Source organism: Brachyhypopomus gauderio, chromosome 7, assembly GCF_052324685.1.
Source record: "Brachyhypopomus gauderio isolate BG-103 chromosome 7, BGAUD_0.2, whole genome shotgun sequence".
NCBI lineage: Eukaryota > Metazoa > Chordata > Actinopteri > Gymnotiformes > Hypopomidae > Brachyhypopomus > Brachyhypopomus gauderio.
The window spans coordinates 15,489,244-15,505,888 of record NC_135217.1 but is presented as its reverse complement, the minus strand read 5'-3'; the positions used below and the strand labels follow the sequence as shown (position 1 = coordinate 15,505,888).

General features: G+C 37.9%; 1 protein-coding gene across 3 annotated transcripts in view; it reads left to right on the top strand.

Moving 5' to 3' along the window:
* The first annotated feature begins 4,786 nt into the window (after window positions 1-4,786).
* Window positions 4,787-16,645, top strand: part of mast4 (microtubule associated serine/threonine kinase family member 4) — a 170,165-nt gene continuing 158,306 nt past the window's right edge. For all 3 annotated transcript variants that reach the window (XM_077012052.1, XM_077012051.1, XM_077012050.1), the window contains exon 1: window positions 4,787-5,239. In XM_077012052.1, coding sequence (XP_076868167.1) covers window positions 4,985-5,239 — 255 coding nt within the window. In that variant the 5' untranslated portion in view covers window positions 4,787-4,984. The remainder of the gene's footprint in view (window positions 5,240-16,645) is intronic.

Below are 16,645 nucleotides of genomic sequence, written 5' to 3'. Positions count from 1 at the left end.
CATATTAAAGTTAGCTTAAGATCGTCTTCAACAAACTAGCATGCTTAGCTTAGCATCTACTAGCCTACTGAGTGAACTCTCCGTGTTACCGTCAAAAGCATTTGTTGTCAACCTTCTACCTTAAGTTTCACCAACTATTGTTAAACTACTAAACCCTGACATCTTCATCCTCTAACGGAGGTTATTTTCCCTTGGTCACTGCTGCCAAGCTAATGTTCCTTCGTCATACTAGCTAGCTAGCCAAACTGGAAGTTTTTCAACACAATGTTTTCACCATACTATATCTGTCACGTTACCACTGCGAAACAAACGCATTCATATTACTGTCTTTATGAGCAATGTCACCTCCACTCAATCACACGTACCTTGACTTAAAGTGACGAATTTCCAAGCTCTCTCTCGACTCGTTCCTCAGGCAATGATTCTCTCTGCTCAGTCCTTTGGTCCAGGTCGAGTGACAAACGCGCGCACACACCGATGGACTTCAACGTTCATCCAGACAGTAACAGAACTTCTAGAATGTTCAGTTTTAATACGGGCGGAGCCAAATATTTTAAAACGTGCTTGCGCTGTCAGTGATGATTTGATTGGCCAACCGCAGGTACACATATTTGTGTTGGTTATTTGTGTAATTTTTGTGTTAAACATTTCTGAAATATAACACCTTTGTTGAAATTACATTTGCACAAAAGATGTGTTGATTTCCAACACATGTGTTTTAAGAGTGTGACAGATGCAATTATTTTATTAGCATCACAGTGTTTGTGTGCAAATCTAAATAAATTTTAAAAACATTGTCCTTGAGATATACTTTAGAATTTCATTAATGCAGGATCCATTCCACATATCACCAGAGTGTCTTCCCCCATGATACGCTGCACCACCTCACAAACTACGCTAAGAGGCTTGCCCGGTGGTCCTCCGCCTGAATGTGATTCAGTTAGAATGTATGCAGTATCCAAAATAAATCAGAGAAAACATATGAATAACAAAAGAAAGAAGTAAACAAATTTTTTATAAAGATTATTTATTAACTACGTAAATACGCTGTGTTATTTTACAAAAATCATGACTGCAACATTATTAAGTTAATTGTGAAGGTATTTCAACATTTTCTGAATTTTATCTTGACATTTCTCAGGAAATGTTCTTGAACATGAAATCCAATCCAGTGATTGGTTCTTGCAGGGAGTTTTGAAACGACGTCATCCAGGATCAGCTTTGCGGTACAGCCAGGTGTCGTAAATCAGCTCTGAGACTGACACTTACGAATTGCTCCTACACTTCGCTTAAAGTGAGACTGAGAGGCTTGATAACTAACTTTTAGTCTCAGCTTTTAACTAAGAATTATTTTAGACATAAGTCAATTCTTCGCAGCATTCTTAGGAGTAATTCTAAGAAGTTTGATAAATACGGGCCCAGATCTACACACCCCTCTCAAACCAGCGGCCATCTTGAAAAAAGATGTCAAAGCGAAAGCAATAACTGAGAAACTGGTTGAATTTGTCATGTTGTCATTGATAATATAGGTTTTCGACGACTAATTGAACATTTAGAGCCATGGTACAACTTGCCTAATCGGCACTACCTTACTCTATATTTAAAAAATAGTTGTAATAAATTATGTAGGCCAGCTATCCTATTGTTTTGAATATATAAACCTACCTTAATTAAGCAGAAAGAAAATTTTGCTACAAAACCATACTTGCTGTCTTTGAATGGTTATTATCAGCTGATAAAGCTATTTGTTGTAGGTATTTCACAAGTTCAGACTCCATGCAAAAGATTCCATCAAGAAAAACCTTAAATTGATGCTAAAGTAAAGCTAAGCCATGTTTATGCACAAAAGCTCCACTTATGTTTGTTTAAACTGAACTTGCTGTACCTTTTGTTTGTACACTGGCTTTTTTTTTCCAAAATGTGTGGCTTTGTTACATGCAAATAACCAAGCAGCTCAAACCTTTTTTTTACATAGAATTTTTTTGTTGGCATACTTTTACATTAGCACTTTGTTTTGTTTAAGCAACTTAATGTGAATTGAATGTAAACAATTAAAGAGCTGTGAAGCTTAGCAAGATTATGCTTTCCTTCTTGCACATGTTTCTGCATTGTGGCAATTTTAATTTTTTCATAGCTCTGAAATTTTTTATGTACAGTTACTTAACCAGTAAATTTAAGTCATTTAAGTCAGAGTTGGTATCGGTATCGGTACTTGTTGTCGGCAGATACCTGAAAACCTGGTATCGGTAAGGAAAAAGTGGTATCGGTGCATCCCTATTACAAACCATGTCTAAATGGGAAAAGAAGAGGAACTTCACTGAATGTGAAGTGGAGACGCTCCTGAATGAGGTATAGTGGCGCGGCAATAATGTTTGTTTGGCATTGTGGCATTACGGCAAAGCGCAAAAGGTCTGAGTGGGACAGCATGTGTGAAGCTATAAATGTTGTGGGGTCAGAACAATGCACATTGGCAGAATAATATAATGCACCTAAAAATATCAGTGATGCGCTCACTAGCATCTGCGACTCAACAAAATAATTGGTTAAAATTTGAATGCTGTCTCTTACCTTTTTATATTTTAGCTATGATTTGTTGCCTTGCTTGAATGGCAACTGGGTTAGGCTGCACATTAATTTGTCCTGGCTCTGGGTAATTTAACAATTACCCATGTTTTAAATTAATTATTCTAAGCTGGAAATGTCAAATGCTTTTATTTAAATGCTTAAAATTAGTTTCTTACCGAGAAGCCACCCATCACACACTCTCCTAGCTTGTAATGTTATCCCAACCATGCTGTTTAGGTTGTACGAATCATTGGGTTGATCCAGGCCAACGTGTCACATTAGTAAGGCACATTTTTGCATCACAGATTATTTGCATGTTTATGGAATTAAAGTGCTTTTTATTCACATAAGCAAATTCCTCTTCAGATGGTGCCTTTATAGAAATGTGTGTGCAGTCGATCGCTCTTTGAAACAAGCCAGTTGCCAGGAAGCCGAGCATTTCTCTCTATAAAACTGCACCCAACTCTGCACAAGAGGACAGTTCTTGGAAGTCTGAAACGGCTTATAAGCCACTCCTCATCGTGGGCTAAAAAATCATAATGGTCACGGAAAACGCGCTCTCTGCAAATTCGGCCATTAGCAATATCTTCCAGTAATGCCAACGCTGCCATCTCCCAAGAACTCCAGCGCAACATTAAATGCATGTTTTTATAATCTAGGCTAAGTGGAAACACGTTGAATTATTATTTTAGTAAGGCAGTGAAATTGTCTGATTAATTTACTGTTTAATTTTCTGATTAATTTACTTTATTTTACCCAGGGCTTACTACAATGTGTGCGTGAAGTTGTAATTTCAATGCATCACCTCTAAGTGTCGCTAATTGATGAAAACACATTAGAAACATGCGTACGCCTGAAGTGAAAGTGTCCTGGGTGTACGCACTTTCTTACGTTCAAATCGCATTTTGTACATCTGACCGTTTGCGTGAAACATAGCGTACACAAGGTTTTGGGCATACGCACTGTTCATACATGAGGCCCCTGCTCTCCGTCAACTGGGCAGACACCGCTCTCACCTTTGTTTGCCTTTTTGTTATTTGAAGCTCACATGAATGCCTGTCAAGTGCATCACATTGCTCCCTCGATGCTGTGAACCAGACACCCCAAATATTTTCTGCTGCTCTGCTGCATCCCAGTGCCTTGAATTGAACTGCCATTGTTTTTGTTTTTTAAGCTTTTTAGCCAGCTCACCACTGTGCTGCTTTGTTTGGTTATCAAAAAGAAGACACCCACTTGTGTCTTGCTCTCTCCCTGTATCCATTACTTTCTGGCTGTTTGAGATTTCCATTGTAAGTGTTCATCAAGTTTTTATCGAGTTCATCATTCTGTTCTAAATACAAGGAAACATAAAAATGATTGTCCTCTTCTAAGTAAAAGGACAATTTTTTTGTAATTATTATCGCTTGTAATTGGGCAAATGATACAGATTAAGTTGAAAAATGCTGTAAAATTACTTTAATGTAATCTCTTAATAAGATCGATCTATACCTCGATTGATGTGTGTTATCCTTGGCCTGTCTCTCTTCCTCTTTCTAATTATTTTAATTGTGAAACACTTTGTGCCATTATTTAACATTTTAAAATCATGTTGATATTTGTCAAAAATGAGAAATTAGCATGTTTAAAAATATACAGGCAGAGACATACATCAGGGAGATATTTGCCTGTTTGTTTGCTTGTTTGATTTAAAATATTGCTTGTAACCTGGGAGTATTGACTTTGTTCTTAACTTATCTGGCTAGGCTGAGAATTCCTGCTTTCAGAATGTCCATCTGAAACACAAATCCAAAATTAAGCACTTTGAAATTGTAGGGGTTGCAAACTCTAGAGTCATTGGCGGTTATTGGTGCAAGAGAGAATAAGTTAGAACAGTGAAGAGAGAACAAAAAAAGTTCGAAAGCTAGTAGGAATGACACAGGACAGAACAACAAAAATGTAGAAGAAAACATTGCAAAACAGTGTACAATAAAACACGGTAAATATTTAGATCTAAGAAACGAGATTTCCTTTTTAAGAAACATTGTGTTATACCGTAACAATAGCTTCGTATGTTATAAAATGCGTAAAATTGTCCATTTGTTTCGATTATTCGTGTCAACTTTTGAGACCTGCGGAGAGAAAAGTCGCGCGCAGTTCATTTCCAAGTGGAATGTCTCTCATTGGCTGCTGGGCGGAGATTTCAGTGAAGTGAATTGTGGATACGCGTGTTTGTACTTTATGCAAACCACCACACGGCTGAAACGCCCAAGAACATATCCTGAAAGGGGCTTTACCATTGTACTGGATCAAAATAGTGTTTGTTCATAGGGAAGGTGTGTACAGGAATGAATTGTCTTTGGACCATTTTGTGAATACTCGAACGCCATGTATTTTACAATGATAGAGTAGGCGCTCTAAGTTACGGAGCTTGGTGGACGTAATGGAGAATGAATTGTTTAAACGATTTGGACGCAGTGTGAGCAAAACGTCAAGTTCCGAAACACTATCAGACGGAGAGCAACGCGTCGAAGACATTGAACCCGAAATCCAACATTTTGAGCCACTTCGCTATTGCGTTTTAGATTTTGTTAGTCTCGATCATAAACGGAAGCAAGGCGGCAGTTGCTGTAATTCAAAGAACATTGGCAAAGAGGTGAAAATGAGGAATGAAGGCGAAGAGGATGAAGACGAAATGGTAAAAAACTGTTGATGTGAACCATACAACACTGAAATAGCTACCGTTGTGGATTTATTACAGATTAAACGTCGTATCGTATTGTGTTGAAATAATCTGAGCAGACAGGTGTTTTCTTGTGGGTGGAAACTGCTGGGTGGAGGGGTCAAATAGGTAATATGTGTCAGAAGACTGTAAATTGTCTGGTAGGATAATGATTCTTCGCGTAATCAAAGTATTGTATCTCACCTCATAACAACCTGACTGCTCTTATTGTTATATGTCCCACCTGCATTCACTCTTTAATGAAATTGCTCTTTGGCTAAGTCTAGTATATATTTATAGACATGGAAATATTTGCTGAAGTGTTTAGTTTTGTTAGTTGAGCTTCCTAATCTGTATGTTTTGTGTTGCTACTTTGTTTCAGATAATATACATTACATGAAACCTTAATTTAGACATAGTGTGGGATGGCTGCTGCAGCAATCCAGACCGGTTCCTTCTTCAGGACAAAATAACTGAGCTCTTGCATTGCATTGCGCAAAAAGGGGAAATGGCTGATAAATGGTTTTGTGGAGGTTTTTTTTTATTTGCAAGAGCTCAATTATGCTTTTAACCATCTTGATAATATGCCATTTATGTATTTGTGGAATGGTAACATTAATGTAAAAGTTTTTACATCAGGCAGTGGTGCTTCAGGTACCTGAAGGTACGCCCATCTCTGCACCATTCATTAGCAACAGGTCAAGTGTTCACTGGCAGCTGGTGATACTCAGAAATGTGCTTTTGTTATTTATGGTGTGCTGTTGCCAAACTCCAGAGCAGCGCAGAAGGCAGGCTTCTGGGAACAGCAATTTATCTTCATAATCTAGCTGGATTTTGTTTATGTTAGATGAGTACGGCTATGACACAGCCTGCTCTCATGCGAATGTGCCTCATGGGGTGGGTTGGAACTGAATCCTTGATCCCATGCTAGTTGTAGTACATGGACATTCTACTTCAGGTTGAGTAAGCAAACCCAGTGAGAGAATACTACATTTTACAGTGTTAAAAATATTCTTAGTGATCAGATAAAAAAAGAAGCTCTTTTAGTACCTCAAGTGTAGTTTACATAATTTTTTTTCTTCATTCGTATGACCCCCAACACACCAAAGAGTTAACATTATGTTTTAAACATTTAAATGTCTTCCATGTTAGGAAAATGTTATTCCTCCTTCATTTCTGACTTGTTACGATGACGACCATAATGGCATTGTTTGGAGGTGCTGTTTTAGTATATCTTGTTTTTTACTTTGTGAAATTGCATTCCGTGTGGTTGATCCTGATTCAGGAGTCCACTTCACTGATTCAGGAGTCCACTTCACTCTCTTCCGTCCCAGTAGTGATCTAAAAAGGAAAGGACATTTACCACAGAAACCAGTGACACTCAAACTTTTTTTTCACCTATGGAGTAGTCCCTGAACTTGTAGAAAGTAAACCGTCCTGTCACATGACTCATTGAGGCAGCATCAGGCAGCTTGTGTGTTTACTTGACCTTACTGGGCTGGTGCCTGTACATGACATTTGCTTGGGGCATCTTCATTATAGAACTATAGAAGAACTGTATGTTATAGAAAATAAGTTTCTGAATGGAAATATTACAAATGGTAAATAACTTTTACTGAATAAATATTTTGATCCTTGGACCTAGTACACTAGTACACAGAGTTGATGCCCACATCTCCAGTTTATTTTATAATACTAGCTATAGGGCAATATTAATATTTTTCCTGGCGTCATGGGGCGTTATCCAGTTTTTCTATTAAATCTCTCTGTTGATGACCTTCTCAGTAGCCTTGGCTCTGACAAGGGTGAGCTGCTGCATCAGCTGCCATATCAAGCTCTATTACTCTCATTGGCTTGTTATTTCTTCTAAACTCGGATGCAATTTCAGGTTGTAAATCTCCATTTTGTGGAGCTTTTCTATACAAAGAGGACATACAGAGTAAGTAAATGTGTTATGCTCTAAGAAGTCTACTCTGTAATATCTTAAAGACTAGTTTACTTCCTGACAATGATGTCGTTCCCATCATACTTGGCAGATGTCTGCTGTAAATCTCTTTCTCAGACGTTTATATTGTGAATGGCAGATATGTAGCTGTGTTTTAAAAGAGACACTTATGGCACTTGGGAAAAGATTTACTTTACCAGAAACCAGCACTGAAGGATGTCGGGTAAGAAAAGCTCCTCTGACCTCTATAGGCCTACACACTGAATCTCCTCTTTGGACAGGTCTTCGCTTGCTGTTTGAGGATTTGCTGAATTCCCTGAACATAAATCCTGACGGGTTCAAAATGTTTGTTTTTTCATGTCTCTTTTATTAGGAATCTCAAAGTGAAGGATACATATCCTATATTAAGCTGATTCAAGGAGTTCTCTGTAAACTGGGAGTTGAGGTCTCAGAAAGTAGGAGAGGAAGACGAATACTGGTGACAGCAGGTCAAAACTAGTCAAGATGAGAAGTTAACCAGCATACACTACTAGACCTAAATAAACGTTTGAGAAACATGACCTATATAGTAACTATGTGAGAACTTGCCTGGGGCACAAGCTTTGTCACTGAAGACTTTCAGATATTGCCACGTAAGGCTCTCTAAATATTCTGGGCTGGTAAAAGAGGAACTTTTACTAAGCCCAGAGCCCCAGAGACGGTAACATGTTTGGCAGGCATGTTGTCTTAGGGAGTGTCATTTTCACTTTAAAAAGCTCCTAAGGAGATGTACTTAACTTCCACTTTAATTTTAGTACTCCTACTAAACCGTTTGAATAAAGTTTTGTTATTTAGAACTAAGTGGTTAACTGGCAGTTTATTTTGCCCTTTATGCTATGCCATTTTGTGGTGTTCAAAACAATGGACAAGTGTAGATCGAAAGACCAGGAATAATTTGCGGTCATTAAGGATATTTGGGCATATAATAATGCTGTCATTAAAACATAGAGGCTTTTGAGTTTTTCAAGCAGCTAATAGAAAGTGTCCTGTTGTCTTTTCTTGTCCACATTTACATTGTGCATAAAACACACACACACACACACACACATAAAACACTATCACTGACACGATATCCTTGTAACCACACTGTAATCCATACCTGTAATTCACTACATGGGTTTAAATGATGATCTAGTTTGTCTACTCAGATTGCAGTCATGAACTTTGCAATATAATACATCGATTTGCAGTTTGAAATTGAAAGCATGATTGAAGGTGCTCTTCTCTCCGAAAAGCTTCTAATAATGGGACATTACCCTAAGAGTTCACTGACTACTAATAATGAAGGAACGTGATCCCTGACTTAAAAAGGAAAAAAGCCAAGTGATTTATGTAGCCTGAAGTCATAGGAAGTTCCATAAACTTCACAGACAATCTTCATAAGCAAACCATGTCTACTATGACGTCCAAAGTTTCCCAGCTGCCCATGTCCAGAGGCAACAAAGGAAGCTGCATCCCTGCTGGGAGTTTGCAGGCCTGTGGAAGCTGGAGCTAGGGAGGGAGCCTAACTGGGCCAGTGCTTACATTCTGGATGATTTCAGAGGGGCCAGAGCTTGTACATGGAGTGCTGTAATGTGAACAGACATGAATTCATGAATTTCACAGGAGCTTGATTAAGCTGGGAATGGAAAGGCGGTGGGGGTGATCGACCACCAGATGTCTAAAGACACTCACTTTTGCTGCAAAATCTGAATTCACAAGATTAGAACCCTAAACCTAGAGGGAAAATGCAAATATACTTAAAATACTATTTTCATGTCATCAGTATTCATCAGTATTATTGTTCATCAGTATGTGTATAGAGTGTCTTTGATTAAATATGCATAAATGTTATAGTTTTAAACAAAGGTCCTAATATACACTACCGTTCAAAAGTTTGGGGTCACCTAGACAATTTTGTGTTTTCCCTGAAATCTCATACTTTTATTTATCAAATGAGTTGCAAAATGAATAGAAATATAGTCCAGACATTGACAAGGTAGAAATAATGGTGTTTTTTTTTTTTTTTTTTTTTTTTTTTTGAAATAATTTTCTACTTTAAACTTTGCTTTCGTCAAAGAATGCTCCCTTAGCAGCAATTACAGCATTGCAGACCTTTGGCATTCTAGCTGTTAATTTGCTGAGGTAATCTGGAGAAATTTCACCCCATGCTTCCAGAAGCCGCTCCCACAAGTTTGATTGGGTTAATGGGCACTTTCTTCATACCATACGGTCAAGCTGCTCCCACAACAGCTCAATGGGGTTGAGATCTGGTGACTGCGCTGGCCACTCCATTACCGATAAAACACCAGCTGCCTGCTTCTTTTCTAAATAGTTTGTGCATAATTTGGAGGTGTGCTTTGGGTCATTGTCCTGTTGCAGGATGAAATTGGCTCCAATCAAGCGCTGTCCACAGGGTATGGCATGGTGTTGCAAAATGGAGTGATAGCCTTCCTTATTCAAAATCCCTTTTACCTTGTTCAAATCTCCCACTTTACCAGCACCAAAGCAACCCCAGACCATCACATTACCTCCACCATGTTTGACAGATGGTGTCAGGCACTCTTCCAGCATCTTTTCAGTTGTTCTGCATCTCATAAATGTTTGTCTGTGTGATCCAAACACCTCAAACTTTGATTCGTCTGTCCATAACACTTTTTTCCAATCTTCCTCTGTCCAATGTCAGTGTTCTTTTGCCCATATTAATCTTTTTCTTTTATTAGCCAGATATGGCTTTTTCTTTGCCACTCTGCCCTGAAGGCCAGCATCCCGGAGTCGCCTCTTCACTGTAGACGTTGACACTGGTGTTTTGCGGGTACTATTTAATGAAGCTGCCAGTTGAGGACCTGTGAGGTGTCGATTTCTCAAACTGGAGACTCTAACAGGGTACCCGCGGGTCCTTAAAAAGTCTTAAAATGTCTTAAATTTAGTTTTCCATATTCAAGGCCTAAAATGTCTTAAAATGTCTGGAATTTTATGAGGGGAGGCATTAAATTATTATAAGTGTGTGTTGTTCAGTTGTTCTGGCGCGATGTGAACTTTGCCGAATCTAGCGCTAGGACCATGCAGAAAATAACCGCTCCAGATTCCTAGTGCTGGAGTTTACGGCCTCAACAACGTCAACAATTTTCGTTCGCCAACGCCCACCCCCCCCGTCAACGATGTGGAACACACCTGCATCCCCAGTAATAGTATTATTTTTTCTTGTGAGAGGTATTAAAAAGGTCTTAAAAGTCATTGAATTTGAGATTAAAAAATATGCAGATACCCTGCTCTAATGTACTTGTCTTCTTGCTCAGTTGTGCAGCGGGGCCTTCCACTTCTCCTTCTACTCTGGTTAGAGCCTGTCTGTGCTCTCCTCTGAAGGGAGTAGTACACACCATTGTAGGAAATCTTCAGTTTCTTGGCAATGTCTCGCATGGAATAGACTTCATTTCTCAGAACAAGAATAGACTGTCGAGTTTCAATTGAAAGTTGTTTTTTTCTGGCCATTTTGTGAGTTTAATCGAACCAACAATTGTAATGCTCCAGATTCTCAACTAGCTCAAAGGAAGGTCAGTTTTATAGCTTCTCTAATCAGCAAAACTGTTTTCAGCACAAGGGTGTGTAACCTACATGCACAAGGGTTTTCAAGGGTTTTCTAAATATCCAATAGCCTCCTTACAGAGTTAGCAAACACAATGTACCATTAGAACACTGGAGTGATGGTTGTTGGAAATGGGTCTCCATACATCTATGTAGATATTGCATTAAAAACCAGATGTTTACAGCTAGAATAGTCATTTACCACATTAATAATGTATAGAGTGTATTTTTGATGCATTTAATGTTAGCTAAATTGAAAAAAAAACTGCTTTTCTTTCAAAAATAAGAACATTTCTAAGTGACCCCAAACTTTTGAACGGTAGTGTATATGCTAACATGAGACAATGTCAAATTGACTAATGAGAGTAAAACGTAATTAAAACATAATAGTAACATAGTAAAACCTAATTAAAGTAGCTGTGTTGCTTTTCACCAAAGCATTACAAAGTTTATTCCACAAAGCAAAACCCACCCTTTCGTGTATGAGGCAGAGGGCTTCTAAATATCTGCAACAGAAGGCATGTTACTTTAGTGCAAATTTCTGCACTATAGCAGCAATCCATAAGAGCTTCTTTGAACTTGTATCTTCTCAGACTGAGTCTTTGTACACTGACCTGTAGCATCTCAGATTGACACTCTACAGACTGACCTGTAGCATCTCAGATTGACACACTACAGACTAACCTGTTGCCTCAGGGTGACTTTTTGTAGACTAACTTATTGTCTCGCGTACTAACTCTTTTGGGCTGAACATGCTGCACTTCAGCATTGTGTTGGTTTTTCTGTTTGTTTGGAGGTGTAGCTTCCACCTCAGTAGCTTCCACCTCAGAAACTGTTTGTAGCTTCCACCTCAGAAACCGTTTGATCATGTCTTATTGGATTGACGGCTGCATATGGCAAGGGTGCCTGGGGTTGTTTCTCTGTCCTGACTCACCTACCAAGCCTGTTAATTAGCTGATGTGTTAAATCAGTTTTTGAGCAGTGAAAATACCCTGGCTATCTAGCATTGGAGTTTGGCACCCTGGTTCATTTGCTCCGCCTCTTAGGTTACCATACTGACTCCCATGCTGAAGCTATTTTGGAAGGGATGGAAATCTGATCAGAGGGCTCACATGGAGCTGACCTAGGACATGTGTTAACTGACAGGCTTCTGACAGAGACACAAGAGAAGGGGTATACTGCTATAGCACATTGGTGCAGTAGACGCTGGGGTATTCATGACTCTGCTGGTTGTTCATGTGATTGTTTTTCAAACAATATTAGAATAAAGGTTTAATAATCTTCAAACAGAAAATCTTCTCAGATTTTGCTTGAAATTCAAATTCACAGGCTTGAGATAAGAAATTCTGTTGGCAAGTGTAGAAGAAATTCTGTTTAGCTATATGAGCTATATGGCAATAAGATATTAGAAATGCTTAAATGGTGTTGACTCATTAAGCGACCTTGGTTTTTGGTGTATATTAAACACACAGTGCTGCAACCACCCATTGTTCAAACATATTTATAAGCAGCACCCTATTTAGTGTTTTAGTAGTGGTTCCATTTTGTTCATTGTACTGAAAGGGAGTGGTTTTAGTGAGATAAAGGTGTGATTCAGAGAAATAAAACTTTTGTTTTCTGATTTTTCCACAGAGGTGTGTTTTAATGCACAAAGAAACACCTTGATACAATCATGCCAGAAGGATTTTGTGAGAGAAGATATTGGTTTACCTCATGTAATACATATTATGCAGATCGCTGACATTTACATCTGATATGAGTCATTTTGTGTCACCAAACCCACTCCACACATGTAAAATGGTGGTGTATCTTAATTTGAATCCGATCAAAACATTACCCATTCATTATCCTAGTAATGTGGTAGATGAGCCTAACTCTTGCTACCTTCAAAAGAAACAAACTGTCTGGAACAGACAAGTTGTTGACGGGGGTGGATCGCGCCAGAGCTCATTGATTAGTAACTCATTGAATCATAGATGTGGATCAGAGGTAAATAAACTAGATTTTTTTTTTTTGGCGTCAGATATCGCAAGTGTGGTGTGAGAGCGTGTGAAAATGGTCAAATGCGTGTGTCTCACGCTCAATGCGTGAGAGTTGGCAATACGCAATAGTCGATATAGTTGGCAATAGTCGACATGTCACAGTACAGAGAGAGACGCCACAAGAGTATTGAAATGTCAGAGAGGAAGAAAAGTAGCCTACAGAAATCCCTCGTTTATCACGTTTATGCAATATTTACTGTAATTTGTACTATTTTATTATTTATAACATTCCTTTTTTGTTAGAATTAATATTTGTAATATATTTGTATACATTTTGGGATTTTTTTCATGTAAAAATTCATAAAATATATTTTTTTTCCACCGATCGAATGATGCAAAAAAAAAACTGGCAAAAAAGCGAAGATTATTTTGTGGAAGATTATTCACAAATTATTTTTCAAATTAATATCTTATAAAAACCCGCGAAAGAGTGAAGCCACACAAGCTGAAGCGTGAAGTGGCGAGGGATCACTGTGTGTGTATATATATGTAATATATATATATATATATATATATATATATATATATATATATATATATATATATATATATATATAAAATATAAAATTAAGACATTGAGATAATAACCTAGTACATTTGTAAAAGTGTTATCTAAGATAACATTAGATTAAGCTTTAATTATCCCACAACAGGGAATTTTATAGAATTAAAGCAACAGGCAAGTGCACATAGTGCAATAAAATTACATAAGGTTTGAAAGATGAGGTGGACTAGAAAAAATATTATGAACAATTTAACTTCAATGAATATTTACACAGCCATAAAAGTATTAAATTTATAGAGACTTTAAACATACAGAGGTAAAAAAAACAATAGATTAATGATTTTCTGTCATTTTTTTACTCTTGTTTATTTAAGAAAAAACAATTGCAATGAAAGGAAGAAAATTCCTAGTGAGGGGATCATTTTTATTCATTTTTGTATTTTTTGTGTATTCTACTTGTTTGGGCAACATGGTGGCTTGGTGGTTAGCACTGGGGTCTTGGGTTCAAGTCCCTATCTGAGTGGAATTTCCATTTTCTCCCCTTGTCTGTGTGGGTTTCCTCAAGTGTCTCTGGTTTCCTCCCACACTTCAAAAACATTGAAGTTAGGTAAATTGGCATTCCCTGATTAATTCTCCCTGAGTGTGTAACTGTGTGACTCTGTTCACTAGAAAAGCAGGTGTCTGTGCATGATTGTATGCCCAGTGGTGGATGGTGCTCTGTCACTAGGGTCTGTCCTCTCTCCACTTTCTGCACCCCATTCAGTCCTCAAGGGGGCTGTGGCGTCTGGTAGAGAGTACGCTGTGTGCAATTGGCTGCCGCTTCCAGCCAGTGTGTGATTGGTTGTGTAAGACTTGTACCTGTGTTAAAATTGTAAGGTGACCTGGGCTATCTTGAAAGGCGCTATATAAATTGAACATTCATTCATTCAAAAAATATTTATTTTCCTAATGTTAAGGCAAACTTTGTTTTGTTACTGTTCCCTTGTTTCTAAACAAAAATATTGATTGTGATAAAGTATTTTGTTGTCACATACAATGTTTGGTGAAATTGTATCCTAGATCTTTTGGATCCTTTGGATCTATGATCTACTAAAAAGTATCTATCGGTATTGGTATCGATATCGGCAATCACCCACCTCTAGTGCATGGGTTAACGTTCTCCGTTACCACGATGGATTTCCGTCATTTGAATTTTTTTTTGGGGGGGGGGGGGAGGAATCCGTCAAATCATAATAATAAACCACTATCTGTTTTGAGGCAGAAATATGATCCTCTCACTGGATCATCAGTGCTGGATGGATGACGGCGGTGTTATTTGATTGACTTGCGGGTCATCTGATTTTCTGACATTACGTAGAAAAGTTCCCTCCCTCCAGTCTTAAGTCCAGTTTGTTTTGGTCAGTTTATGTTTTCAACTTGTTTGGTCGTGCCGAAGACATTATTGCTCCGATTCAATCGACATAATAATAATAATAATAAACATCATACAGGCGGTCCCCTAGACCGTAAAGTGTTACCGGAGCGGAGCTCAGAGCGGTCGTTTTCTGCATGGTCCTAGCGCTAGGTTCGTCGCTATTTAAATATTAGTTTTTTAACCGTTAAAAAGTGGGGGGGGAATGGCTTCGTCGCTATTAAAATATTTGGTTTTAACTGTAAAAACTGGGGGGGACCAAACCGGCTTTTGAAAAAGTGGGGGGGGCAAAATGTATGTCCTATATATATTTTTATTGTCCTATATATATTTATATATTAAAACTAACTATAATCATAATATTTGTAATTCTTTTAAACTTTATTTGCATAATTTTTTTGAGTTGTCTTGTATCCTATAATTTTAATAACAGTAATGAATAGGCCTGTGTTGAAAAAATCGATTTTCCGATTCAGAATCGATTTGCATATGATGATCTGATTATCGATTCGTACGTCCAAAGATCGATTTTTTAGTGAACTTTTACCCCCGCCTCATCACTGAATTCACGCAGGCGTACTCGGTCTAACTAACTGTAAAACGACTTGGCGTCGGACAGTGCCGGTAACGACGATAGTCAAATCGGAAATCTAAAAACAGAAGGACAGTTTATCCAGTGTCAGTGACTATTTACAGTTAGTCCGTGTCACTGACCGTTTACCCAGTGTTTTTACAGTTTAAAAAAAGTTTAAAATGTTCTTGTAACGTTGGGCGCAAGGCGATGGACGAGACAGAATCCTTTGCACTTTCCAAATCGTTACGTTTATTACATTTACCGAAGCGCAGACAGCGCACATAAAACACGTTTACATAGAACATGTGTGACTCAAACAACGACGAGCACAGGACGCTGCGCGAGCGCAAATTAAATAGACAAACCACATAAACCCCACGTGATTACGAGACGAGCCACAGGTGAGGACTATCACAAGATGCACCCGCACCCACGGAGATACACCGACGTAGACGATTAGACGCAGACGACGTTAACACGCCCAAAACGGAGGGGTCGGGGACCGTAACGTGAGAGTTCTGTTCTTATATTCTCACTTTAAAGAAAAATACACGTTTACATTTTATACTTACAGTTTATTAAGTGTGAGCACTTTTAAAATAAAAATGCATTTGGTAGCAACAGCTTTTGGGTGAATTCTTAATTATTTCAATCATAATAATAATGCACTGGTTAGTGTCCCAGTAGGAGCCCACTGTTGCAGATATAGACACCTCAAAGATGTCCTCTGTTTATTGTCCTGGATTACCTTTCTTGAAGGTAGATTTATGATGACCCTTTTCACCAGTCTTCCAGCCATCAGTAACCACCAACTACCAGTAACTATTTGCTGATTAATATCAATATAATACTAGTTTTAACATGTTGCTTCTGTACACAGTCAGGAAACAGCTCAAATACATTTTTAATAGCACTAAACCCCGAATTGGATCGAATCGATTAAATTGAATTAAATCGAAAAAAATCGATTCTTAATCTTCGGAATCGGATCGATTCTTGGAATTTGAATCAATACCCAGCCCTAGTAATGAATAAATAATTAATCATGCCTGTTTTAACATAGTGTCTAATTGTGTTAACAGAATCTTTAGGTTTTTTTTAATGATTACCTGACTTATTAATTAATTAATTTAAAGATTAATTATTAAATATTCATTTGTTCATTCATTTTGAATATTATAATATATATATATTATAACTATATATATATATATAAAGAGTTTGGTTCCAAAACGCGATAAACGCCATAAAAAAAAAAGTTAGAGCCAGAATCAGAATGGTATGTGACCACCAAACGCCACA